Genomic DNA, 27,781 nt, shown 5'->3' on the forward strand with positions numbered 1-27,781 from the left:
TTCACATAGAAATAACCTGAAATAGAACTAAAAGACTTGCACGTGTGTGAGGGATCCGAACTCTATGAATACGATGTCCATGGCATTAGTGTTAATGTCCGACACCATCCGCCATGATATGTATGAATACGGAGCCAAAAGTGATTACATGTTCCAGTGGATTGGCCAATGAGCAAAATCTGCATTCTACTGTATACCTCACTTCTGTTATCTTTTGGTAATGACATCGCCACCATTGAATACGTATACAATGCTCATAGAGTACAAAAATGCGTGTGTAAATCTTTTCTGACTCATCATTTTTCCATGTCTTCTATACTAATCTTGCAGACTTTCCAAATGCAATTTGACTTGAATCTGTTTTGTCTCTGTATTATGAAGCCCGTACTCTCCCCGCAGCCATCCGTGACATCCTTGTGATCGTGTGATAGGTGTTTAAAGATACTATGGTCGTCTCCTTTCTAATAGCTTCATTCAACAGTTGATATGATTACCACGACACTGTGACTTTCCCTTATTACTTAGATACTATTTCCTTTTCACTTTCAGGTGTAACCATCAATTGTACTGTAAATACTGTAATCAACAATATTTCTGAAGCTTTACAAGTCAATAGCTATGTTGCAAAAGATAATTTATCATATGCAAACAATAAGGCAACGCGGATTGGAAATGGAAATTGGATATTGGGAGAAATGTACAGGTCTGTTAATAACTACTATATCATTCATGATATAAATATTTAAAAAAATTGATGAATTAATTTGTTGATTACTCTAAAACTTGGTCATCGAAGCTTGTATATACATTGCACCTAACCAGCTATAATAACAATTATAGTTGGTTTTACAATTTCATTTACTATTGATTATCTGACACTGAATCTATACTGTACATTTTACCAAGATCTATAAATCTAGTTATACACTCTACATGGTTTAAAGGAAAATATTTCATTGCCGTTAGTATATGCCTTATTGCCAGATAAATCTAAAAAAACGTATGAAATATTTTTGGGAAAGATAAAGAACTCACTCACGTCTCTATCCCCATTGTCAATAACAGTTTTTAAAAAAGCTATGATAAAAGCATGTAAAAACACATTTCTCCAAATTAAGCAAAATGGCTGCTTTTTCCATTTTTGCCAGTGTATCATACGTACTATTCAATGTCATGGGTGAAAAGAGAGGTATGAAAAAGACGCAGATTTTGCTTTAAGTCTGCGAATGCTCCTTGCAATAGCATTCGTACCAACAGAGAGAGTTATGTGTCAGCGATATTTTTCTCCCTGAGGTCCAAGAAGTCGGATTATTTCGAAGATACCTGGATAGGACGTCCAGCCAGAAGACAACGTCGTCGACCACCCCAATTTCCGCATAAACTGTGGAACGTTTATGAAGCTGTATTACATAATTTGCCGAAGACAAACAATTCTGTAGAAGGGTGGCACAGACCTTTGGAAGAACAGATGACAGAAGGCCATCCAAACATCTGGAAATTTATTGACTGCATTAAGAAAGAACAGGCATTAAATCAAGTTAGATTTGAGCAATACGTAGCTGGTCAGGAACCTCCCAAGAAAAAGAAAAAATATCGAGATTGAGCCCAACAACTTCAAAGACTTGTCGGAAACTATGATCCAGACGTAAATGCTATTGATTACTTGCGTGTAATAGCTCATAATATTTCATACTAGATTTTTATGTTCGAATTTATATTTTATAAAATTTTTATTTTATTTCTTTTCCTTTTAAGCAGTTATTTTAATTATGAATGTATAAACAAATAAATAGAATGTCGTAGAAACAAATGAAGATTTTTAAATGTCGTTTATGTGTAAAATAAAAAAAAAATTACAGATTTATTATATAGTAAATTCTTTAACGGTGAATATGGTATGCTGGCGGTGATTTGCTGGCGGTGAATTGCTGGCGGTGAATTTTCTTTAACGGTGATTTGCTGACGGTGATTTTCTGGCGGTGAATTGCTGGCGGTGAATTTTCCGGACACGAATTAATATAGATGTGAAGTTTGATTATATTATTTCAAATCACCACAAATCTTCTAATTATTTAAATGATAAAGTCTTTAATATGTGTGAAAATGTTATTACAAAATATTTTCCATGTTCTCAAAATTTTTTTCGAGATCAACAGTTACGATTATATAAGTTTGAAGATTATAGGCCCGCGTTGGGAAAGTCTTACTTTCCTTGTTCCGTTGATGATATGTACAATTATCACAAACACATATATAATTATGTGATGAGTTATGAAAATCTAGAATTTTTGGGCAGTAATTATAATCACAACAATGACACATTGGATTTATACAGTTGTAACCTGGACCCCAGTGATAGGAGGATCAACAAATATATAACCCTTTACAGAAAAGAAGAGGATGATAGTGATAATGAAAATAAAAATAAAAGGATCCGTACCTAATCATACTCGAAACAAAGGGAATGAAATAGTCCCACTTTACTGATTGTTTTTTTATTTTACTTGTTGTCATCTAATTATTTAATTGATTTTAAAATGATTATTGGTTGTTGTAAGACAATGATATATAAGTCAACCAATCTTTGTACATCGTAGTTTTTTGTTGGTTTCAAATGTTTCGCTTTCCCGTTTACGCTTCTGAAGAGCATTGGTATTATGAAATGAAGTCAAACTATTTTGATAATCTTGTAATAAAATTTGTTTAAAATTTTCTTGGTTGATTTCCATTTCCTTGTGATAATTATTTTCTTTATAGATATCTAATTGTTTTATAATTATAGCATTATTTTTAGCCAATGTTTTAAAATCATTGGAAATATTATACATATTCACACTTAACCCATTAGTTCCATGGTCAAAAGCATTTGAATCACCCAAACATATATTTAAAATATTACTTTTTACTCTGAACAATTTATCATTTGATAATGGTTTTTCAATGGTTTTGTATTGTAATTCCTTTTTTGTTATTTTTGTACATACATAGGCACAATTAGATATATTTTCGTCTTTATTTAACACGCAAATCTCATTATCATTGGTTAAACAAATTCTTTCGGGGACGTGTTTTTTATCATACAAATCAAATGAATCTGTAAATATTGATTTTCTTATAGAGGTTAAAAGCGTCTTTGGGCGAAGGGTATTATTTTTTGTTCTTAATTCTAAGATATTACTATCATTATTTATCAGAAAATTATAAACTGAAATATTTTCAGTTTTTATTTCCATAGGAGCCAAAGAATTCATAAAATCTCCAATAATAATTCGAATGCGGTTATGTATAGCAAATAAATCTATTTTCCCTTTAATTATTTCTTGTTCTGATGGAATTATACAATAACAAACATCATTATAACAAACCTTTCCCTTTTTTATTAAAAATATCCAAATTGTATCGAATAGCTTAATGTTTTGTATAGCATTTTCCCAATATTTTATTACATTAGACTGGAGTAAAAATACATCAATTGGATCCATACAACTGCTAAAACATCGTATAGTAGGATTTCGATCTCGATGGTTCTCAATTTCATATACATTTGGAAAACAATATACGGTTTCTTTGATATATTTGAGAATTTCTGTTTCTCTGACCCGAAATAAAGTATTTCTGGAAGGAAGATAATCTACTACTTTTCTCTCCTGAATTTCTTTCTGAGATGGAATTTTTATGAGGTATTTAGTATCCTCGTCATTCATTTTATTGAATTTTGTATATTTTCCCATTAACCATACAACATTAATATTTCCACACATAATATCCTCAAAATTATAAATGGTTTCTTCGGTGTTATAAATATTTTCATGAATATTATACTCTATAGTTTTTGCTTTATTGTGGTCATGAATATTTTGCATAACATTTGTTGAAAGTTTCAAGACTTCACTTATTATATCTTCATTCAACACTACGATACCGTTGTCTATTTTATAACTTACATTCATACACGAATTATTTTCACTATTTTCATTTAAATCCTTAATAAAATTTTGATATTTGTTAATATCTAAATAAGGATTCTCCTTCAGTTCTGATGCCTTTATTTGTTCAATTCTGTTTTTTGATAAGGGCTTTGATATAGTTTTTTCTTGTATTTCATAACAAGTTGGGCGTAAAATATAAAAATATGTTTCATCGTTGTGAGTATCGTTATATCCTCCAATTATCCAAAACTGGTCTTGGTTTTTATTAAGTATAAAACTGTTGTAAGCATCATTTTTATTTGGCAATATCACCATTTTTTATTTAACCAATGAAAACATGACATCATTATTATTATTATTATTATTATTATTATTATTATTAATTATAAAAATGGAAAATTATATATATACATATTATAGCAACAGCAATATATAAAGGGGCCAACTCCCTTGTTTGAAAGTAAAATAGAACACGACCTAGGATACTCTCCTACAACTATTACTTGCCTTACCTGCCCATTTTGATAGAAATTAACAATGGATAAATTTATTACACACGAGGATAAGAAATATATGAGTTTACAGTTAACTGATGCGAGAGAAAATCGAGGAGATGTTTATTTTGCAGTAGATAATTATATAAAGGGAATGAAATTGATTAGAAAAAATCATAAGCCTAATTTATCCAGTCCACAGGATTTACAGTTGTTTCTGCTTTATGAAAATACTCCTCAAAACAAATTTCTAAATTTTCATATTTACATAAATAATATCATGTCTAACAGAGATACGGCCATTCATATTAAAGAATATGCTGGAGTAAATTGTGACAACTCGTTTATAACTAAAAAAACACACATCATATATGCTTTCCAGACTAATTTCCGATGATAATCAGTTACAAATTATAATTTGTGAAAATTCTCAGCCCAGGGAAATAATTGATAATGACGATCTAATGGAAAGAGCGAATCCTACCGCTATATTGGTGTTTAATATATCGGCTGGTAATTGTACAACCCCACACGTAGAAGCATTAGAAGTTTTAACAGATTCTTGTTTTGATGAGGTAGACCAAGGAAATATGATTATTGCTTCAAAAACTGAATTAGCTTTGGGTGGAAAGACTGGCCAAAAATTTAAGTGTGATGATTATAAACAAGACGATGATACAAATACTTTGTACAAAATACATATCTATGCTACGAGTGACGACGTTGCTTTTGAAAAACTTAGGTGCATAAGATCTGTGTAAAAATGAACTTTTTAAATAAAAAAAAAACCTCGAATTATTTTCATTGTCTTTGTGTTTTAGTGTGATTATTCACATTTTTTTCCTTGTTATAATTTAACTATACCCAAAAGGTAAAACCTTTTCAATCTCTCTTTTAACTTTTATATTATTAGTAGTGGGGGGAATGAATACCGGGGGTGGAGGAACATCCATCGTGTCTAATAATCTATTAATTGATACCAACAAAGATTGTATCGTATCAGGATTAATAAATTTTATTTTATCAGTATTATTTTGAGGTGTTGGCTGGGATGAGGACAAAAAACTTTTATCAAAATTTATACTATCATCCATCATAATATCTTGTTGTTGTTGCGTTTCTGGTGTTGAATTTGGATTTGAAAGAATTTCATCATTAATTTCATAATTTAATGTAGGAATTGAAGTAGCTATTCTATTTTGAAAAACGTTATTTATATCTCTTGAATCTATTTTATTCATATAGGGATAACCACCATTATGAATATATGGATGAAATATTGGTATGATATCTATTTCGTCGACTTGTGATAAAGAAGGTGGTGGGGTTGATAACCCCAATTGATCCTCCATTTTTTAATTACACGTGTTTTTTTCGTTTGAAATCATTTTCATATATTGCTATTGTATTATCATTATTATTAATTCTCCTCTTATTTATAACAGAAATCTTTTCGTCGTTTATCATTACATCTTTTTCCTTGAGTCCGTGAAAAACGGCGGTTTTGTGAATTTCTAGGCCGTCTTTGTATATATCATCACAAATTAATAATTCATCATCAATAAGAGATGTATGATAGTGTTTTGATAAAAATATTATGGCATCAGATACGGATGCTATATTTATATATTTAAGTATATTCAAATATAATAACAGATAAGATATACGTTTATGTGTAATTAGATATTCGGGGTCTTCTTCTAAATTACAAGAAGTGATTATGAAATGAACTATATCTGTCACGGGTGAATACATATCTGTGGATTTTTGTATATTTTGGGTTATTTTCAATTCGCCAACAAATAAGGAGTCATATAAATATAACGGAGAATTTATTGTACAGTGACACATAGCGTGTAAAAATAATGCAGCCATTCCAACTTGGAATTTATTATCATAATCATTATACAATGAAAGTTTGGGGAAATGAGCCATTTTAAAATTCACGGGAAGAGTAGAATCAAATCGAGAACGAAAAGACATGAATCTTAATCTTGATAATAAAGCTGAACAGTGCTCTGAGAATTGAGGTTTATTGTTACCAAATATTAATATGGTCGATGCGAGTTTAACGTTATTACCTGATTCATAATTTGATCGAATAAATAAACGAGAACTACCAGTTATTTGATTAATCAATTGCCTATTAAATGGTTTATTGGCAATTTCATCCATATACCAAAACTTTGCAAAATTTGAGCTTTTGGAAAGGTCGTGATATCGATCTATCGTTGAAGAGTGATTCATAGTATGTGACGATAAAATTCCAGCATGATTACCAAGAACAGATAATACTTGGTTTAAAAATGTAGTTTTTCATGAATTAGTTTCTCCTAGAAAAAAATGAAGGTGTTTATTTTTCAAACTAACACCATGACAAATAGCCCGCAATATCAATTTTAATACGTATATCAAGGACGATATATCATAACTAAATGTTTGTAATAATGAAATACAAGTAAAAGTTAAACAACAATTACATTCTACAATATTCATAGAATCTGTGGGAATATCTTTAAGAAAACTGGATCTACTTGGGTGTATTTTTGATATGCGCTCATAACAGATAGCTAAAGTCTCTATACGATATTGCAGTGTTTTTTTTTTTTTGTTCTTGTGGGGGAGTTTTCAGATAAATATCTATCATTTTTAAAATATCATGGTTTTCGTTTTCAGGTAATAGTTTTACAACATCCATCATGTCACTATAACTATTAGCTATTTGTTTCAAAATAAAATATTTGGTTAGTTTAATGAACTCTATAGTTTCCTTTTTTTTTTACACAATTCGTTTGTTAAATATAAATGCAATTCTCTTTTAGACATATTTGCAAAATTTCTTTTTTTGGCCATTAAAATTTCTGATGAACATAAAATATTTCCCCCATCACCAAAAAAATGACCATGTACCATGCTTTGTTTAATTTGATCATGAATTGAAGAACATTCGGTTTGTGAATGATTATCGATGGATTTTCTTTCATCGTGTAAAATTTTTAGCCTTTCGTAATTTTCAATTTTTTCTTCTTCTGATATATTACTTATAACATTCTGAACAATGTGAAAAAATTGTTTGTGTAAAAATTTACATTTGGGAATATGCTCCATTACGTCATTTAAATTATCATCTATGATGTCATGCTCTTTCTCCCCATTTCCATAGCTATTTGAATTATTCTTAGGATAATTACTGTAACTGATTGAAAAATTATTTTCTTCGTCATCTATATAGTACATAGGTATTAGTTTTAAGACAACCAAAGAATCGCTTCCACTTAAACTTAATCCAATTAAAATGTACCTGTCTTCGAAAAGTTTGAGAAATGTTGGTGGCAAGCTGTGTATTTTACTTCCATTCCAAAAAGCTTCAATTTTGCTTATAATTTGATTTATTATAGATCTAGTATTTATATTAGTTGTACAATGAATATGATTAGAAAATATTATACTTTCTTCTTTCGTAAATAATTCTCTATTCAATTTATTATTATTATTATTATTATTATTATTATTATTATTATTATTATTATTATTATTATTATTATTATTATTATTATTATTATTATTATTATTATTATTATTATTATTATTCTTCTTTTTCTTCTTCTTCAAGTTTTCATTATATTTTTTCTTTTTGGTAACGATAAAATTTGATATATGACTTCGTATGTTAGCGATATAATATATTTCTGGTATATGGAGCGGTATAGAAGCCACAGAAAGAGACGATATCGAACATTTTTTCCATCTAAATTCGTCCCAAATTACCAATTTACCATTATTTATATTATTAATAGTTCCAGTTTTGTTATTTTGTTTGCTTCGATTATTTTTATTTTTGTTAGTTATACTTTTGTTATTATCCTTACCCCCCCTTCATTAAAGCTACTGCTATTGCCAAGTAATATTATTGGCCGATATATTGCTAATAATTCATATAATATAGATTCATTCTTGACTAATAATATCGCAGCTATAATAATGTTGGGTATAATGATATTTCTTGATGCTCCTTGGATTGTAAAAGTTTGTGTTATATTGAAATGTTTGATTATTTGAGAATCTATTTCATCATTAAAACTACCTTTGTGGTTGTCATCACTATAAAATTCGTTTTCATCATAAGTTTGTGTTTGAGATATATTATAATTTTTAATTACACTTATTGCCTCCTCGATTTCCATAATGTTTTCAATTATCAATAGATGTTTGATACATAAGATGACCCAAGATTTCATGGAGTCATCTAAATTTAATAAGTTTGGAAATCTGATATATTTGTAATTTAAATGGTAATAAATTTGTAAAAATTCTTCAATGATAATTCTACTATTTTGAGTATTATAAGTTATAATCATTTTAATCTATTCTAATAATAATAATGAATGTGATTTTAAATCATCAGATTGTTTTAATAACAAAAAGTATATTGACACGAGGAAATGTATTGAGTGTCTCAGTTTTTCGCGATCATATAATTGCAAAACGTGTTCTAAATTATAAGGAAAGAGTAAGTCGTTTTCGAAAAGTGTGGCGTTTATAACATTATTATTATACGGGTTTGTTTTTATTGTAATTAGAAAATCTTCGTCGGTTTTGTATTCATATATTTGAAAAATCATCACCAATAATGGCATTTAAAAAACATGTATTGTAAGAATCTTTTAATACAATATAATTTGGTAATTCTAACATGAATATATTCCAATGGGTTTCTTTTTGATGATTATTATAATATGTAATGTCTTTCTCATTACATATACAATTCAAAACTATTGGATAGTTTGATATATTTAAATGTGGTATATCTTCAAATTTCACTACATTAAAATTAGGAAATATGCTCTTATATATTTTAAATCGGATATTAGAATTTGTTCTATCGACGAGATATCCAACGTGGGTATACAAATGCATACTTGAGCTTGAACAATTTGGTAAAAACCAAGAAGAATTTAAATTTTTTTTATTGTTGGGCCACCTAATATGGTTAAATGTCTTTTTCCATGCATTATTTTTATTATAGACATTAGCACTTTCTTCTCTCTTCCAATCCGGAATGCCATTATCAATTTCACGTGCACTAAATATATTTTCATTTTCTATAAAACTTTGTATGATTTCTTCTTCGTGCTCTAATGAAGAATTCAAGTTATCATTATGAAGAAATAACTTCAAGGAATAAATTTTTGTATGCTCTGATATGGGCTTAAAAATATTAAACTAATCAAAAGCACTATCCAAATCAGCAATTAAAGGACTTTCAGATATAAAGGCCCCGTCCTTGTAGCAACTATAAGGCAAATATGAGCAATCTATTTCATTTAAATTTAAATTAGCATCTCCATATTTTGCTGATCCGAAGACACTATAATTGGCTGTTGGATAAAAAAAAACTATGATTTTCTATAACTGCGTGTAACATATTATAAAGACAAATTAAATCATGATATCTCATTATCAATGAAGGAATTTCAATATGAAATCCATTACTAAAACTTTTACCCTTTCCTAGTATATATATATATATATATATAGAAAAGTTAATTATACCTAAGCCCTCGGTTATTAAATATAGAACTTCATAGATTAGATTATTTTCGTTATATTTTTTACATTTATGTCGAATATTATGTATGAAAAAATATTCCGGCATTCTAGTTCTATTTTTACAATATGAAATATATTCTTCTAAATTTAATAGTGTATTACTTTCAAATTTAAATTCACAGCCCTTTAAATCAAAAGCTAAACAAAAATGTTGTAAATCAAGATATTTTCTTTGAATCGAAATAAACCCGTATAAACCACGAGGAACAAAATGATGATCCCGTATAAATTCATGTATTTCATTTCTTAGGTTATTTATACCTAAACAATAAACACTTCCGCACATATTTTGATATATTCCAAAAAAATTTAACGGAATATATGTTTCATTGCATTTTTGTGCGTTTTTGTTTTGAATGATAATTCCGTTATACATTAAATCTGATGAAGTCATGGATTCATATAAAGAATTAGAATCATTAACTCTTGCTTTGCGTTCATTAATTTGAATATTTTGTTGTCGGCTTTGATTATTGTTATTACCATATTGCGAAATTAAAGTCTGGGTATACATGATAAAGGTAACAATAAAATAAAATTTTGGGGTTTACTCTATATATATATATATATATATATATATATATATATATATATATATATATATATATATATATATATATATATATATATATATATATATATATATATATATATATATATATATATATATATATATATATATATATATATATATATATATATATATATATATATATATATATATATATAATTAATTTTGAATTCATTCATTCATTTTATTTAGTTTTTTTAATATATATAAGGGATTTACGTGGCGTCCTTTGGTAATCAATGACTATATATGCACTAAAAAAGAATATACTCAGATTCATAACTAACTGTATACTGTGTAAAATATAAAATACAATTTTATCTATTAGTTGTCATAAGAAGCAACAAAAAAATGAATTATTGTTACAAAAATCAAATATATTGATAATATCATTCACATTCGTATAAATGCATAAACAAATTCCATTTTTTAAATTTATAATTCATGATTCATATTTTTTCATATCTATAAATAACTATATATATTTATTTACCTAGTAATAGTTTATTTTGATTTAAAAGTATGAAATCTTTGTATTTTGGCGATAATGACGAAGAAAGTATATGTTTGATAGATGAAAATAACGCAATAATAAATGATGACGAGGAAAATAATCTTTGGTTCAAAACAAGACCAAAAAAAATACTAAATTATACTCAAAAGTCTTATTTCAAGTTTATTTTTATATAAAAAATCAATGATTCATTTCCTGCCCCAAAAAACCTTTATTATAATAATCTAAAGCGTAAAATATTTCCCCGTAAATCCTAATTTGATAATTATATTTCTTCGTTTCAAAGAGGATAAAATATATTTTTTTTTAACACAATTTTGTGGTTATATATACACCAACAATACAAAAATTCAACAAAGTACGCTACTAGCTAACTTGCAATAATAGAAATAAATAATCATGTGCATTTCAACCCTTTCAGACAACGACGATGAGAGTAACAGCTTTAATAGAGACAAAATCTATTATGAATCATATCACCCGTTAAATTATTCAGACAGCGACGATGAGAGTAACAGCCATAAAGACAATAAAACCTATTATGACTGGCAAAATCACCCATTAAATTATGGTACACATAATTTTTCATTTACACAATCCTTAAACAATCCAAATGTGTATGTAAGAAAATTTATTTATTTGGATGAACAATCAAGGGATCCAAATGTCAGCAAATCTCTTATTATTGATTATTTAAAAGACATTTATGCAAAGTTTAATAGAACCAATGAAATGAAAGCGGAAATGGTCTTTAAGCTTTTAGATAAACAATTATCTGATTATAATATAGTAGGAATAAATGTTCAAAGTTACAGGGCCATATCACTCAATCGGGGGGGGCTGGGGTGTTATCAAAATTTTTGATAATAATAATGATATTGAGGAAAATAAGGTTTATACTTTACGTATCCCCGTTCCTATCCATTCTGTACCATACAATAATATTAAACAACAAATTGAAAGATTTTTAAATGAATCGAATAACATTTTATCACATAACGAGCCTTTAGAAGAAGTGCTTGATGTATTACCTACTGAATATCCAAAATCGGAAGAAATTGAATCCCTTGGGTGGGAAAGTTATAACGATTATTGTTACTTTGAATTTGTTTATGATGAATTATTAGGTATATATTATAGAAAATGTTTAAATTTTTATAGCAATTTAAATCAATTTTTTTATTCTCAATATACGGAACGCCCAAAATTCATAATGAAATTGAATCGAGTTTTTGAAATGTTACAAAAATATAATCATCTCTATGTTTTACATAATGTGTTAATTGAACATAATATTATAAAAGTTAATTTCCCAAAAAATGAGGTTACACAATTGTCTTTTGATAATAAGATAAATAAAAATGTAATAACAGTATATGATATTACTAATGCAAATATAAAACTACAATATAACTATAAACCAGTGATTGTTTCTTGTAGATACCGAGATTTATTTGATCAAAATTTTTTTATTAGAATTAAAAAATACAAACGATGAATATTCACCAACCATTTATAATTGTTTGTCTTATCCTTTCCATTATCTTCATTATAAACTATTTAGCTGAAATATTTATATTTCCAGAGGGAATAGGATTTATGGGACCAAAATATAATATAATTATTAAGGTCATCCAATTATTATTGGTATCACCCATTTTTATTGGTACAATTTATTATTTAATAAGAGATAGAAAAAATGTAGAAAATGATTTTTATCGTGATACTCTGATGAATAAAGAGCAATATTTCCATAATTTCAAAAATCCTACTTACGAAAACACAGAAAACGAAGACACAGTTGAATATATATCTCATAATGATCGAGCGTTATTAAGATAATAATTGATTAATTATAGTATGAGAATACAACGAATATTTCTAATACAACTTTTCAATATTGGAGAGAAAAATAATTGAATAATAATTCATCACTTACATATTATATACTGTAGTATTTCTCGTAATTATTGCTCTTATGTTCTATTTGGATTATCTTTTTAAAGTTAGAGGCAATACTAATTTAAAATTTTTGGAATAAAAAAATTAGATTTAATCATTTTTCTTTTTTTTAATCACAAAACTTTTTTATGATGATATCATTAACTGTGCTCCTATATTTCTTAATGTTAAAAAATATACATCCTTAAATGGATCCTGTTATAAAGATATGCGAAGAAATTGAAAATGAAAATTATGGAAAAGCAATTCAATATTATTCAATGTTTTTCCATCGTATTTTGTCATACATTATCAACCAGAAAAAATACGAAGGTATCAATGAAATATTAAAACTTCAGTTGAATAATGAAAGTAATTTTCATTCGGCTATTATTCACTTATTATATTATATGTGGCAGTCTAAATGGCAAAGGGGTGGTAATGTTCAATATATTAGTACCAGAGAATTTAAAGACATGATTTACAAATCACAAAAAGTAGAGAATCTTTTAGATTGTTTAAAAAAAGACTCAAAGGCTAGTTTTTATTTATTTCTTCCGCCCAATTTTGACCATTTTCTTTCGCAAGCTTTATATGTTATGGAAAATGAACTTCAAAAAGCATTAAATAACACTAATACGTTGATTGGAAAAGATACTTTACATAAATGGTCATCTCTATTTTCTTCAATTTTAAATGGTTATATGAGCACAAATTTACATACCAACGTAGGAAATTTATTGTGGATGCAAGAATTAAGAGTTATTGCCTTAATATATAAATATTTTTATTTGTCTTACGAAAAAAAGGAAGAAAATTGGAATTGGCATGAAACTCAAATACAAAAGAAAATGTTAGACCTACATCTTACTTACAAAAATAAATATGAAATTTTACAGAATGATTTAGTTAAAAAATTAAACCAATCACACGATGCTTGTGAACGTGCTTATAATTTATTACTAAGCGAATTTGATTCATATAAACAAAGGGAACAAAAAAATAGACTTCTTCACGAAAAGGAGGTCCTAGTGTATAATGAGCACATGATGAATATGTGTAAAAATACACTCGAAAATAATAATAAATATTGGAAAAATGTATTAAGCGTTAGAACTGATACACAAAATATGGAAACAGAGGAGACATTATACCCAGATTTAGAAAATACTGAAGATTATAATGATAAAAACGAAAACAGTGACACAATTATTTTATCATTTACAAATTTGCTGTCTGATAAAGAAAATAAAATATATTTATTAGAAGAAGAACTAAAAAACTCTAAGACCGAAATAGCAAAACTTCATGAAAAAGAAAAAGAAAATCTAAAAAACGATTTAGATAAGAAAAATAAAAAAAGGAACTTTCCAAAGAGTTAAATCATTGCAAAGCGCAAAAGGACACCCCAGTACATGAAAGTATAAATAAAGACACAATTTTAAATTACGAAAAACATATAAAAAAATAGAGAAAGATATAATTTTGTTTAAAGAAGTAATTCAAGAACAAAAAAGTTTAATTAGCGACTTGGAATATAAATTAGAAAAGTGTGAACGAGACAAGAAAAGTGATGAGCGAGATAATGAAAGTATTATAAAAAGAATAAAAAAAGAGAGAGATGATTATTTATATTCAAAAGAACAGTATCAAAAAGAAAATGAAAACATCATATGTGAAACAAATGACGATATGAAAAAAATGAAAAAGGAGTGCACTAAACATTTAAAACAATTAAAAATTCAAGAAGAAGAAATTGAACAATTAAACTCAACAATTTCCAAACAAAACATCAAACTTGAAAAGGCTATAGAAGAAAAAAATAACAATTCTTAAGCATAAAAAGGAAAAAGACTTGTTGTTTCAGGAACATGAAAATGCTTTAGCATTAACAAATAATCATATTGAAAAATTAGTTACGATTTTTGATAACTCTTCAAAAAAAAGAAAACCGGGTTGCTAAAATAACAAGTAAAGATACTTTAGGGCTGAAAAATCAAATTGACGAAAACAACAAAGCACTTTCACTATTGATAAAGAACCAAGAAAAACAACAACAACAACAACAACTCATCCCACCATCTTCAACGCTAAAAGAAACAACCCAACCTTCACCCCTTTTACCTACAACTAGTGGTAATAATGATAATTTACAACCAAGGGAATTGCCCCGTGATTATTATGATGTCTCTACTAAATCGAGATTAGAACAACTGGTGTAAACACCACAACTTTATATAATAATCCTAATAATGATAATAAGACAATAACCAAACGCGAAGCAAACAAAGCTATGCAGGTGATGGAAGACGAACATTCACCTCCCCTCCAAATCAACCCCCCAAATAAAGATGATGATAATTTACAATTTATGGAACATCAACAAGTGTCATTATTGCCTGAAAATAAAATAATCCAACCATCATCTGACGAACACTCACCTCCCCTCCAAATCAACCCCCCAAATAAAGATGATGATAATTTACAATTAATGGAACATCAACAAGTGTCATTATTACCTGAAAATAAAATAATCCAACCATCATCTGACGAACACTCACCTCCCCTCCAAATCAACCCCCCAAATAAAGATGATGATAATTTACAATTAATGGAACATCAACAAGTGTCATTATTACCTGAAAATAAAATAATCCAACCATCATCCTCCTTGTTTACATTTGGTAGTAATAACCAACCATTACCACCATCATCATCATCATCTTCCTTGTTTACTTTTGGTAGTAATAATAACAATAATCCTTATTACATTCCTACTGAATCAAGATTAGATCAATTAAGGGCAAATAAACCACAATTATATAATGAGGATAATAGTAATAATAATAATATTAATGATGATAACGAGACACTAATGGAAGTAGACCAAGAAGAATCTCTGTCAACTCCAATAATAACTTCACAATTACCACTACCACTACCACCACCACCACAACAACAACAACAACAACAACAACTTATATCTTTACCACCACCACCACTACCACTACCACTACCACCACCACTCCAATCATCATCAACAACAACAACAACAACAATACAATTTATAACAAACTTACCACCATATAATAACATTGTCAACGATAATAATGATCAACAAAATACTACTACTCTGGCAATTTCAAACCACGAAGAAAATAATAGTAATTTGCCATCATCATCATCATCATCGTCGTGGGTATCACTACCACCACTACCACCAACTTATAGTCCTCCAATGCTAACTTATAATGATACTACTAATGACAGCACCAATAGCAATAATAATATTGTTTTTAAGAAGGACGAGGAAATTAAACTAATACCAATAGAGAATTTCAAATCTGAAAATAACAGCAATGTCATTGATAATAATGATTAACAAAATGCTACTACTCTGGCAATTTCAAACCACGAAGAAAATAATAGTAATTTGCCATCATCATTATCATCGTCGTCGTGGGTATTGCCACAACCACCACCACTACCACTACCATTACCACCCTTAACACCAACTTATAGTCCTCCAATGCTAACTTATAATGATACTACTAATGACGGCACCAATATTAATAATGGTGTTGTTTCTAAAAAGGACGAGAGTTTAAAAACTGAAAATATCAACACACCCCTAAAAAAGTACAAGATGAAATAGAAAAAGAAGTAGCGGCACAAAATAAACAGGACCACCAATTGGATTCTAATATAAAGGTAATAAAGAAAGAAGATACATTACTGTACGACAAGAACGCGGTAGACATAAAAAAAGGAAGAAAAATTAAAAGTGCAGGTGATGGTGTCAGTAAAAAAATAAAAAAGGGGAATATCAAAAAGGGGGATACATCAATAAAAAAGAACAAAAAAATCACGATCCCGAAAAAAATACACCCAAAGAAGAAAACTAATATTATATTTGAAAAGGAAAATAAACAACAAAAAGAAACAAAAACAACACAATTGGTAGCTATGGAAAATGATAAAATCCAATTTTATACTATGGACGACCTCAAAATGGAAATAACCGAAAAAGAAGAAGTATTATTAGATGATGATCATGGTGGTGGGCTTGATAGAAGCAGAAAGGCTAATAAAAGGAAATTAGAAAAAACCAAAGAAGACGAAGAAGAAGAAATTCCAATAAAAATACCTAAGATTGAAAATCAACAAAAAGATCAACAAGAAAACCAATTTAAATTAGAAAAGGCAAATGCGTCTTTAGAAGGAAAAAATGATAGAACCAACATTGCCCTACTCGAAGAAAAGGAAAACTATAATAATAACGATGATGATGATGATGATGATGATGAAGAAGAACTCTGATAAAAAACTGATAAAAGTACAATATGTAGAAACATAATTAAGTGATATCATCATCAATATTAAGATTATTTCTAATATAGGTTGTTTGATTCAATTTATCATTATAATTATAATATTTTAAATATACACTAGCTATTTCTAATAGTATTAGTCCAATTAACACTATAATTTCGATAAATAACATTTGTTGGTCACTTATGTAAATATTATAATTTTTTTTCAAAATCTTTAATATAGATATAACCAATAACACCAATGATAAGAATATCATTGTCACGAATAATGCATCAGATAGGACCATTTTGGATACAGTTCTCATTTTTTATATTTTATATTAAACTTTACAAACTTTAAATTGCATATAAATATATATATAGTATATCATTTTCACTAGTTAGATAATGGGAGTTCCGTTTCTTACAAATAAAATTCGAGATAATAATGCTCGGCTACCTTTACTAACAAAATACAAAAATAATAATGATAATCATTATCAATCGCAACATCTCAATGATATATATGATAATATCGGAAATGGGGGGAAACTGAATAGTATTGGTGTTGATGGAGCCATATTTTTACATGCACACGTTAAAAGACCAGACAAAATGCGTTGTTAGATGATGATAAAATTGATATAAAAAAATGTAATGCAACTGGTGTAGTTAATAGCATCATATATTATATAGAACAGATTTGCTCATTTTATGAATCTTTTAGGAAAGAAGAAATCATTAACGATACTGTTTATTGTTTTCTTGCCATGGATGGATCATCTCCAACCATCAAAAACAGAAAAAAAAGAGAAAAAATGGATGATTATAGTTTGTTGACCTTATCAGAAAAGAACGAACTCCATGAATATATTTTTCATTTATTAAAAGAAAAACTTATTTCTTTATCGTATCCCTATAATTTTTCATTAGAAAGTAACTATCATACTGAATATTCTAAAAGAGGAGAAGGGGAAGTGGAGCTAATCAAATTTACTCAGAAATTCTGTGGGAATGAAACAAATGTTATACTTTCATCTGACTCGGATGTAATGGCCATGCTCGTTTTAAGACAAATAAAAAATGTAGCCATAGTAACCCCCACATTAAGTAAAAGTAAAAACAGTGACACATATAGTGGGCCTTTTATATTAAATCTATATAGTTTAATGTGTGGCCTCAAATTTGATATTGATCAAATGGATATTATACGTTATATTACATTTTATATTTTTTGGTAGTGATTACAATTTTGGTTTTATGATACACCCATCAGAGAGCAAAAAAAATAATAATACACAAATTAACTGCTAAATTCCACGCAGAAAACAACGACTTTTCTTCCATGATTAGATCAATTGGAAATTGTTGTGTCAGATTTTCTAAACAAAATACAGATACCAATAATACAGTATCGCAATGGGCTACTCCCCTGAAAAAATTATTATTGATTGAAAGTATATGTTCTATATTATATTATGCGTCAATGGGCAAATCAAGTATTTTTTTAACAAAATTTTTGCCGTTATTATATACAAAATTCAATATAAAAGAGTTGAAAACTTTAGTAGCCGCTATTGATTTTTATGAGACTTAAAATGAATCATGTTATCAAAGTTGAAATTTATTTAGAAATTACATCTTTTCCGTCTATAATAGTAGTGACTGGAGGGAAAAATGGATGTCCAAATAATACTGAGGGAGTGTAATTAATAAATTGTTGTAAAAATTTTATATTATGTCCATAACAATAATCATTTTCCTCGGCGAAACATTTCAAGTGTAACATGGCATGAAATATAACTATAGTTATATCTAATACAGTATGTCCTATTTTATATAAAGTATCATTTAATGCATTTAAACACGAAATATTTACTGTAGTATTGAATAGGGGTCTCTCGGCACCCAAAACAACAAAACGGTGATCAGTATTAATCAATTTATTTTTTTCTGATAAATGGATATAAATTGCTTTATTTTCAATTTGATCTACGATGCTATTTGATGTAGATAATCCTGGAAACAAAGATTTATTTTTCAGTTGTATGTCAATGTTATTATTATTATTATTATAGTAGTAGTAGTAGTAGTAGTAGTAGCAGTGGTCGAACAGTTACAAATTCCTATAATTTCATCTAGAAAATAATATATATAAATTGCATGTTTGTTTATAAATGCGGAGATGTGTTCTTTGTTTTTGGCATCCTTTAATTCCCACGTATTTGGGTATCTATTCCACGACAATATATACGTTCTTTGTCTGTTAAATCATGTAAATTAAACAAAGATTTTATTGTAATATCATATTTAGAAAAGTAATTTTCGAACATAAATTTATTGATATTTCTAAAAAAATCTTCAAATTTCAGTTCTTTACTTATATTACTAGATGCCATATATGAAAAATATTCAATCCAATTATTATAAATGGCAGTTACATAATCGTGACATTTTTTTGAATCTGAATATATTAACGAAGCAACCGGTGTAGCTTTTATACTATTCATGGGACCTAGTACTCTGAATAATTTATCCATTTTCATTTCAAGAATATCAATTCGAACTCTTAGGTTCTCCGCTTCATTATTAGATATCATTTTTTTTTCTTCGTTTGTTGATCCCACTAAAAAGGTATCAGATATATATCTTTGTGGGTTTATATTTTTTTCGTTTGAAATAATAATTTCGTTTTTGATTGAAGAATATCTTTTTCTTTTTTTTGGTTTTCTCTTTGGGTCATTTTTTTAATTATTTAATAAAAAAATATTGTCGTTTTTAAATTTTATATAAATATATGTGTATATCATGCACACACACACACATATATACCTTGTTATATATTCTTTTTCAAATCCTGAGAGCAAATCTTTTTAGATAAGTCACACCATTCTAAAAAAAACATGACTACTAAATCAAAATTAAATTTTGTAAATGATAATAGTAGTAGTAGTAGTAGTAGTAGTAGTAGTAGTAGTAGTAGTAATAGTATTAGTAGTAGTATTAATGGCGATAATTATATTAACGTTGAATACCAAAATGGAAATTTAAAACACAACACTAAGTATCTCAAAGATGATGATAAAATAGGAGAGGAAAACGGCAACAACGACAACAATTATAATAATAATAATAATAATAATAATAATAATAATAATAATAATAATAATAATAATAATAATTGTTTTAGAAAATTAAATTTTGATTATAGACAACATATAAAATATAATATAAATGAACTGAAAAACTTACATTTTCACATACGAGAACTGAAAATCCAGATTACTAATCTAATTGAAAAAATGGATAATATTTGTTCATCTGAAAATAATATTAATAATAATAATGATAATACAATTGATATTTTTTATAATAATCCTTTATTTTTATATAATACACCATCACCATCCTTTTTATCTACCTCATCCTTTTCTTCGTATATCATGCCCATAAATGAAAATTGCGACCCAAAACAAATACATCAAAGCTTAATTTATGGCTATTCAGATTATTATAAATTTATCATTGGTAAACGTGGAAAAAAAATTAATAATTTAAGAAAAAAATATAATGTTATTATTGATATACCCGATAAATACTCACCAGAAAATCAAATCATTATAATGGGTCTCTGTAAACTCAACGTACTAAATACCCACATAAAAATTTTGAATACTATTGCATACGCCCTGAATTTTTCTAATTAATAATGAAACCTTTTATGTGTATATATAGTTAATATACTGTACACATTATACAAATATTGTCTATTTCAAAAAATTCACACTAACTTTCCATTGGATATACTTGTATGAATTTTTTCATATAAATTTTCATATTGTGATATCGCCGGCTTAATTTTACTAGGTTGAATAATGGCATAATAATGTTTTATACAAATAGGACAAGGAATCAAAAGTGGAATTATGTGAATAAATGCATATAAATGCTCTGGTAAACAATTAGTTTTATAATTTTGATTGTTTGCAGCATTTATTGAAAAGGCATGAAAAATATTCCAATATATTGGTCCCCAACTTGCCAGTCCATATAATTCAGGGGGCAACTTTGAATAATTAGAAAAAACCGTTTGATTAACATAGTGAATTGAATGTGGAGGAATTAATGAAATCTCTTTTATTGTATCACAGCATCCTGTGTTATATAAAGTTTTAGATAATTCTTTGAGTGTGTTCACTTTATTGAATTCGAGATTTTTTGTGAATAAAATTTGTTGATAATTATGTTGACTACTTTTATTTTCTAGATACCATCCCAAGAAAAGGTGTTCAATTTCTGTTTTTTTATTTTCTATATCCTGGGGATTGTTGTTATTATTATTATTCTTCTTAGTCAAGAAAACAATTTCCCATAACTGTTTTTCAATTTGTTGGGGACTCTTAACCTGAACTTTATAGCTTTCGTTGTTAATTATTGTGTTTACTAAAACCTCTAACATTTCAAAAAATCTTTTAATTTGATTTTTAATTTCTAATAATAATAATAGGTTATCATTGTTTTCATATGAGTACCATCTTAAAATAGAAAATATAGAATTGGTAAAAAATTCGGGGAAACATAAAATGGCTGGGTATTCTTTACAAGATTTTAATTTATAGAACATTTTCCAATTAAATAATAACTGAATTTCACCTTGTGATGATATGAAATCAATAGGAAAATTAATTGTTTTGGGGTGCATCTTTTTTTATTATGAAAATTATTTATACTAAAATAGTATCGCTGTTTACTGCATCTACAATGGTTTGTTTTATTTCATTATCAGGATTCATTTTTACAATAATATTGATAAATGCCTCTCGAAATTTAGAAATAAACATCGTCTTTGTAGTTTGATTAATATATATATAGACAAATAAACGCGGGTCTAGTCTCGCATACATGACAACTTCCCCCTTTCCGCCTTTCTTCAAGTAATATACTCTATCAATGTTTCCTACATCAAATTTAAATTGAGTTAGATCATCATCACCTTCAATAGGATTATATATGTAATCAAACTCAACATTGAAATTAATATCCTTTATAGCATTTTCAAATTCATCTGGATAGGCAATGTGATTGCAGTTACTTCTATATCTATGGTGGATTGCTTTAGGATATGGCTTTAGCGTCATTACCCCAGTGTTATCTAATTTCAGGTTATTATAAACAGTTTGCCTCAGCCCATTTTCGATGTAAATAACTTGAAGCAATAAATTGGGGTCTCTTGCCCAAAAAATATACCCTTCGTTTTCAAGTCCATCATTCCACGTAGCTCAGTGCATATAGAAATACAATACCAACTTCTTATTTTTTAAATCATTCATTCTTCCAACCATTACACACTCATTTACATTTTCATAAAATGGTGATTTTTCGTGGTGTAAATAATATAGTCGATCAGTGGCATGTACATTTATATATTTTAAATCAAGAGGGACATCTTCTTTATCGACATCTAAATAATAATGAGAAAATAGATATTGTTGGTGTATCCAGAATGGGAAACTAAATCTTAAAAGATCTATTGGGGCATTTATTGTTTCTTGGTAACTTTTGAAATTATTCATTTTTTAATATATAAAATTTTATATTAATAAATTATGAAAACCCTTCTCTGTTTATTAGTCAACTTCTTCAATGGTTGGGTGGAATTGATTATTATGTAAATTTGATTCATTTCCCCCAAGTATATGTTCATAATCCTTTTTTATTTCTTTTAATTTATTTTCATAATCTTTTTGTTTAGCAGAGGGGGTTTCATCAATCCACTTGAGAGTACTTTCTAATTTTGATTTAAATATATCTATATTACTACTGTTATTATTTATGATATTATTTTGTATTTCTAAGCAATATGATTCTAATTTACATTTAGCTTCTATATCGTTTCTTAATTCCCGGTCTTGAGCAGCATACATTTCAGCTTCTTTGATCATTCGATCTACCTCTTCTTTGTTTAATCTTCCCGAGTCATTAGTTATAGTAATTTTTTCTGATTTGCCGGAAGATTCTTCGGTTGCTGACACATTTAATATCCCATTGGCATCAATATCAAATGTAACCTTAATTTTAGGTATACCCTTGGGTGCCTGGGGTATATTATTTAATTGAAACTCCCCCAAATAATTATTATCTTTAGTTTTAGTTCTTTCTCCTTCATATATTTTAATATTAACACATTCTTGGTTATCACTATACGTAGTGAAGTTTTCAAATTTGCTAGTAGGAATTGTCGCGTTTCTTTTAATCAAGGTAGTCATAATATTACCGGCAGTTTCAATACCCAATGAAAGGGGAGTCACATCCAGTAATAATAAATCTTTGATCTTATCAGATTTATCTCCACTGAGAATGGCAGCTTGAATGGCAGCACCATAGGCTACAGCCTCATCTGGATTAATCGACTTATTCAAATTCTTTTCATTAAAAAAAGTTTGAAGGAGGTTTTGTATTTTTGGAATACGCGTAGAACCTCCAACCAAAACAATTTCATCGATGTCACTCTTATCGAGCTTAGCATCGATTAACGCCCTTTCAACTGGCACTAGAGTGTTTTTGAATAAACTCCCACACAAATTTTCAAATTTAGCGCGAGTAATGGTAGTATGAAAATCAATTCCCTCATATAACGAATCAATTTCGATTGTCGCTTGTGTAGATGAAGATAAAGTTCGTTTAGCAGTTTCACAGGCAGAACGAAGACGCCTTAATGATCTTTTATTGTTGCTTAAATCTTTTTTATATTTTTTGCTGAATTCTCGTGTAAAATAATCTAATAAAATACTATCAAAATCTTCTCCCCCAAGATGAGTATCTCCTGCTGTTGATTTAACTTCAAAAATGCCATCATTACTAATATTCAATATAGATACATCAAAAGTCCCCCCACCCAAATCAAATATTAAAACGTTTTGTTCTTTTGTATCATTATTTAATCCATAAGCGATGGCGGCGGCTGTGGGTTCATTAATTATTCGAATAACATCAAGTCCAGCGATGGTCCCAGCATCTTTGGTAGCCTGTCGCTGAGAATCGTTAAAATAAGCCGGAACTGTAATAACAGCTTTATTTATATTTCGTCCTAAATAATTTTCTGCAATTTTTTTCATTTTTGATAATATCATAGAAGATACTTCTTCTGGGGTTAACACCTTTTTCTCTTTTTTATATTCGACTTGTATTTTTGGTTTATTCTCTTCGTCAATAATTTCATAGGGTAAGATTTTAATTACTCGTTGAACGCAATCATCTATATAATTTCTGCCCATTAACCTTTTTACATCAAAAATGGTATTTTTTGGATTCAAGGCACATTGATTTTTTGCCGCTTCCCCAATAAGTCTTTCGGTGTCATTGAATGCAACATAAGAAGGAGTGGTTCTATTTCCTTGGTCATTAGCAATAATTTCAACTTTTTCATTTTGAAAAACAGCAACACACGAATAAGTAGTTCCCAGGTCAATACCAATAACCGGAGAATTATTATCCTCCATTACTAAAATATTTAGCTATCAACTATATGTTACTTGGTCGTAAATTAGAAGTCTAATGATGTATTGCAGTTCATATTCTGGGGTTTATATACATATACAGATGCACAGTGCAGCTACTATTACATATAACTGAATAACAGTAACAATAAAATAATTATTTAAAAGTTATTAAAATTTAACAAAATTCAAAAAAGTTAAGATAATATTTTACGTGGTTATGTTTTTTGTGTAACACTCTTAAATTATTTTTTGTAATACTATTAATAAATACATTAGTCACCGCAAAAAATCTTTTATTTGTCATAGAAAACTATTATTATTTGTTTTAAATATATATTCATGGGCATTATCAATCTATTTTTTTTATTAACCTGCTCATAATTTTTCAAATTCCCGACAATTATTTTTTAATTGAAAAAATGCGTAAATTTCAATAAAATTTCAACAAAATCAATTAATAAAACTTTGGAAAACCAATAAAAAATGTTCATAATATTACCAATGAAGTTCATAACATGCTTTTTTTTGTTAATAATATTACCATTTCGGTTAACTTTTTTTTTTTGTGGTTAACATTTGTATTATATTTGTTCATAAAATTACATTTTAGTTAATAATATTACCGTTTGGGTTCATAATATTGAATTCTAGTTAATAATATGACATAGAAAACTATTGAAAAATAAGAAAAAATATTTAAAAAATCAAAATATGTGTATTTTATGATATAAATGTAGTTTTATTGGGTAAAATGGACATTGAACGTGGGGAAAAAATGAAAAAAATAACACCTAATAGGACAAATAAATTAGGTTTTTGTTGAAAAAATAGAAAATATAAATGTTTTTGTTTCATCAAATAGTACTTTTTAATTACAAAAATGAGGGATTATATGAATAAATTTAAAAAATATTTAGATAAACAAGTATTTTTTATATAAAAACTTAGTTTTTATAAGATTAACCCACAAAAAATATTAAAATTGAAGAAAAATAACCCAAAAAATGAAAAAAAAAATATTCTTTAGTACAAAAAAATAATATTTTTTACAGAAAATTCACAAAAGACACACAAAAAAACTAAAATATATGTATTTTTTAATATAAATATAGTTTTATTAGATAAAATGGACATTGAACATGGGAAAAAAATGAAAAAAAAACTTCTAATAGGACAAATAAATTAGGTTTTTGTTGAAAAAATAGAAAATATAAGTGTTTTTGTTTCATCAAATACTACTTTTTAATTACAAAAATGGGATAAAATGGACACTGAACACGGGGAAAAAATAAAAAATAACACCGTATACGACCAAAATATAATTTTTAGTAACATTTAATGTGACAAAAAAAAAGTTTTCATAAGAATAACCCAAAAAAATATAAAAAATTGAAGAAAAACAGTCTAAAAAACAAAAAAAAAACATTCTTTAGTACAAAAAAAAATAATATTTTTACAGAAAATTCACAAAAGACACAAAAAAATTAAAATATATGTATTTTTTAATATAAATATAGTTTTATTAGATAAAATTGACATTAAACGTGGGGAAAAAATAAAAAAATAACACCTAATAGGACAAATAAATTAGGTTTTTGTTGAAAAAATAGAAAATATGAATATTTTTGTTTCATCAAATAGCACTTTTTAATTACAGAAATGAGGGATTATATGAATAAATTTAAAAAATATTTAGATAAACAAGTATTTTTTATATAAAAACTTAGTTTTTATAAGAATAACCCACAAAAAATATTAAAATTGAAGAAAAATAACCCAAAAAATTAAAAAAAATATTCTTTAGTACAAAAAAAATTAATATTTTTTTTACAGAAAAATCACAAAAGACACACAAAAAAAACTAAAACATATATTTTTTTAATATAAATATAGTTTTATTAGATAAAATGGACATTGAACGTGGGGAAAAAATAAAAAAATAGCACCTAATAGGACAAATAAATTAGGTTTTTGTTGAAAAAATAGAAAATATGAATATTTTTGTTTCATCAAATAGCACTTTTTAATTACAGAAGTGGGATAAAACGGACACTGAACATGGGGAAAAAATAAAAAATAACACCGTATACGACCAAAATATAGTTTTTAGTAACATTTAATGTGACAAAAAAAAAGTTTTCATAAGAATAACCGACAAAAATATAACAGAAAATTCACAAAAGAAACACAAAAAAAAAATTAAAATATATGTATTTTTTAATATAAATATAGTTTTATTAGATAAAATGGACATTGAACGTGGGGAAAAAATAAAAAAATAACACCTAATAGGACAAATAAATTAGGTTTATGTTGAAAAAATAGAAAATATAAATGTTTTTGTTTCATCAAATAGTACTTTTTAATTACAGAAATGAGGGATTATATGAATAAATTTAAAAAATATTTAGATAAACAAGTATTTTTTATATAAAAACTTAGTTTTTATAAGATTAACCCACAAAAAATATTAAAATTGAAGAAAAATAACCCAAAAAATTAAAAAAAAATGTTCTTTAGTACAAAAAAAATTAATATTTTTTTACAGAAAAATCACAAAAGACACACAAAAAAACTAAAATATATGTATTTTTTAATATAAATATAGTTTTATTAGATAAAATGGACATTGAACATGGGAAAAAAATGAAAAAAAACTTCTAATAGGACAAATAAATTAGGTTTTTGTTGAAAAAATAGAAAATATAAGTGTTTTTGTTTCATCAAATACTACTTTTTAATTACAAAAATGGGATAAAATGGACACTGAACACGGGGAAAAAATAAAAAATAACACCGTATACGACCAAAATATAATTTTTAGTAACATTTAATGTGACAAAAAAAAAGTTTTCATAAGAATAACCCAAAAAAATATAAAAAATTGAAGAAAAACAGTCTAAAAAACAA

At 27.1% G+C, this 27,781-nt stretch overlaps 1 protein-coding gene across 1 annotated transcript; it reads right to left on the minus strand.

The window, feature by feature from the left end:
• Positions 1-22,210: 22,210 nt before the first annotated feature.
• Positions 22,211-25,132, minus strand: LOC137628441 (heat shock cognate 71 kDa protein-like). Its single transcript, XM_068359589.1, has one exon. It carries the CDS (start codon positions 24,869-24,871, stop codon positions 23,000-23,002), a length of 1,872 nt encoding a protein of 623 aa, XP_068215690.1. The 5' UTR covers positions 24,872-25,132; the 3' UTR covers positions 22,211-22,999.
• Positions 25,133-27,781: the final 2,649 nt, after the last annotated feature.

Source organism: Palaemon carinicauda, chromosome 36 (assembly GCF_036898095.1).
Source record: "Palaemon carinicauda isolate YSFRI2023 chromosome 36, ASM3689809v2, whole genome shotgun sequence".
In the NCBI taxonomy this organism is placed as follows: Eukaryota; Metazoa; Arthropoda; class Malacostraca; order Decapoda; family Palaemonidae; genus Palaemon; species Palaemon carinicauda.

Bases quoted from the DNA above. Each gene is read 5' to 3' on its own strand.
- LOC137628441 (XM_068359589.1), bottom strand. From the start codon at position 24,871: ATGGAGGATAATAATTCTCCGGTTATTGGTATTGACCTGGGAACTACT.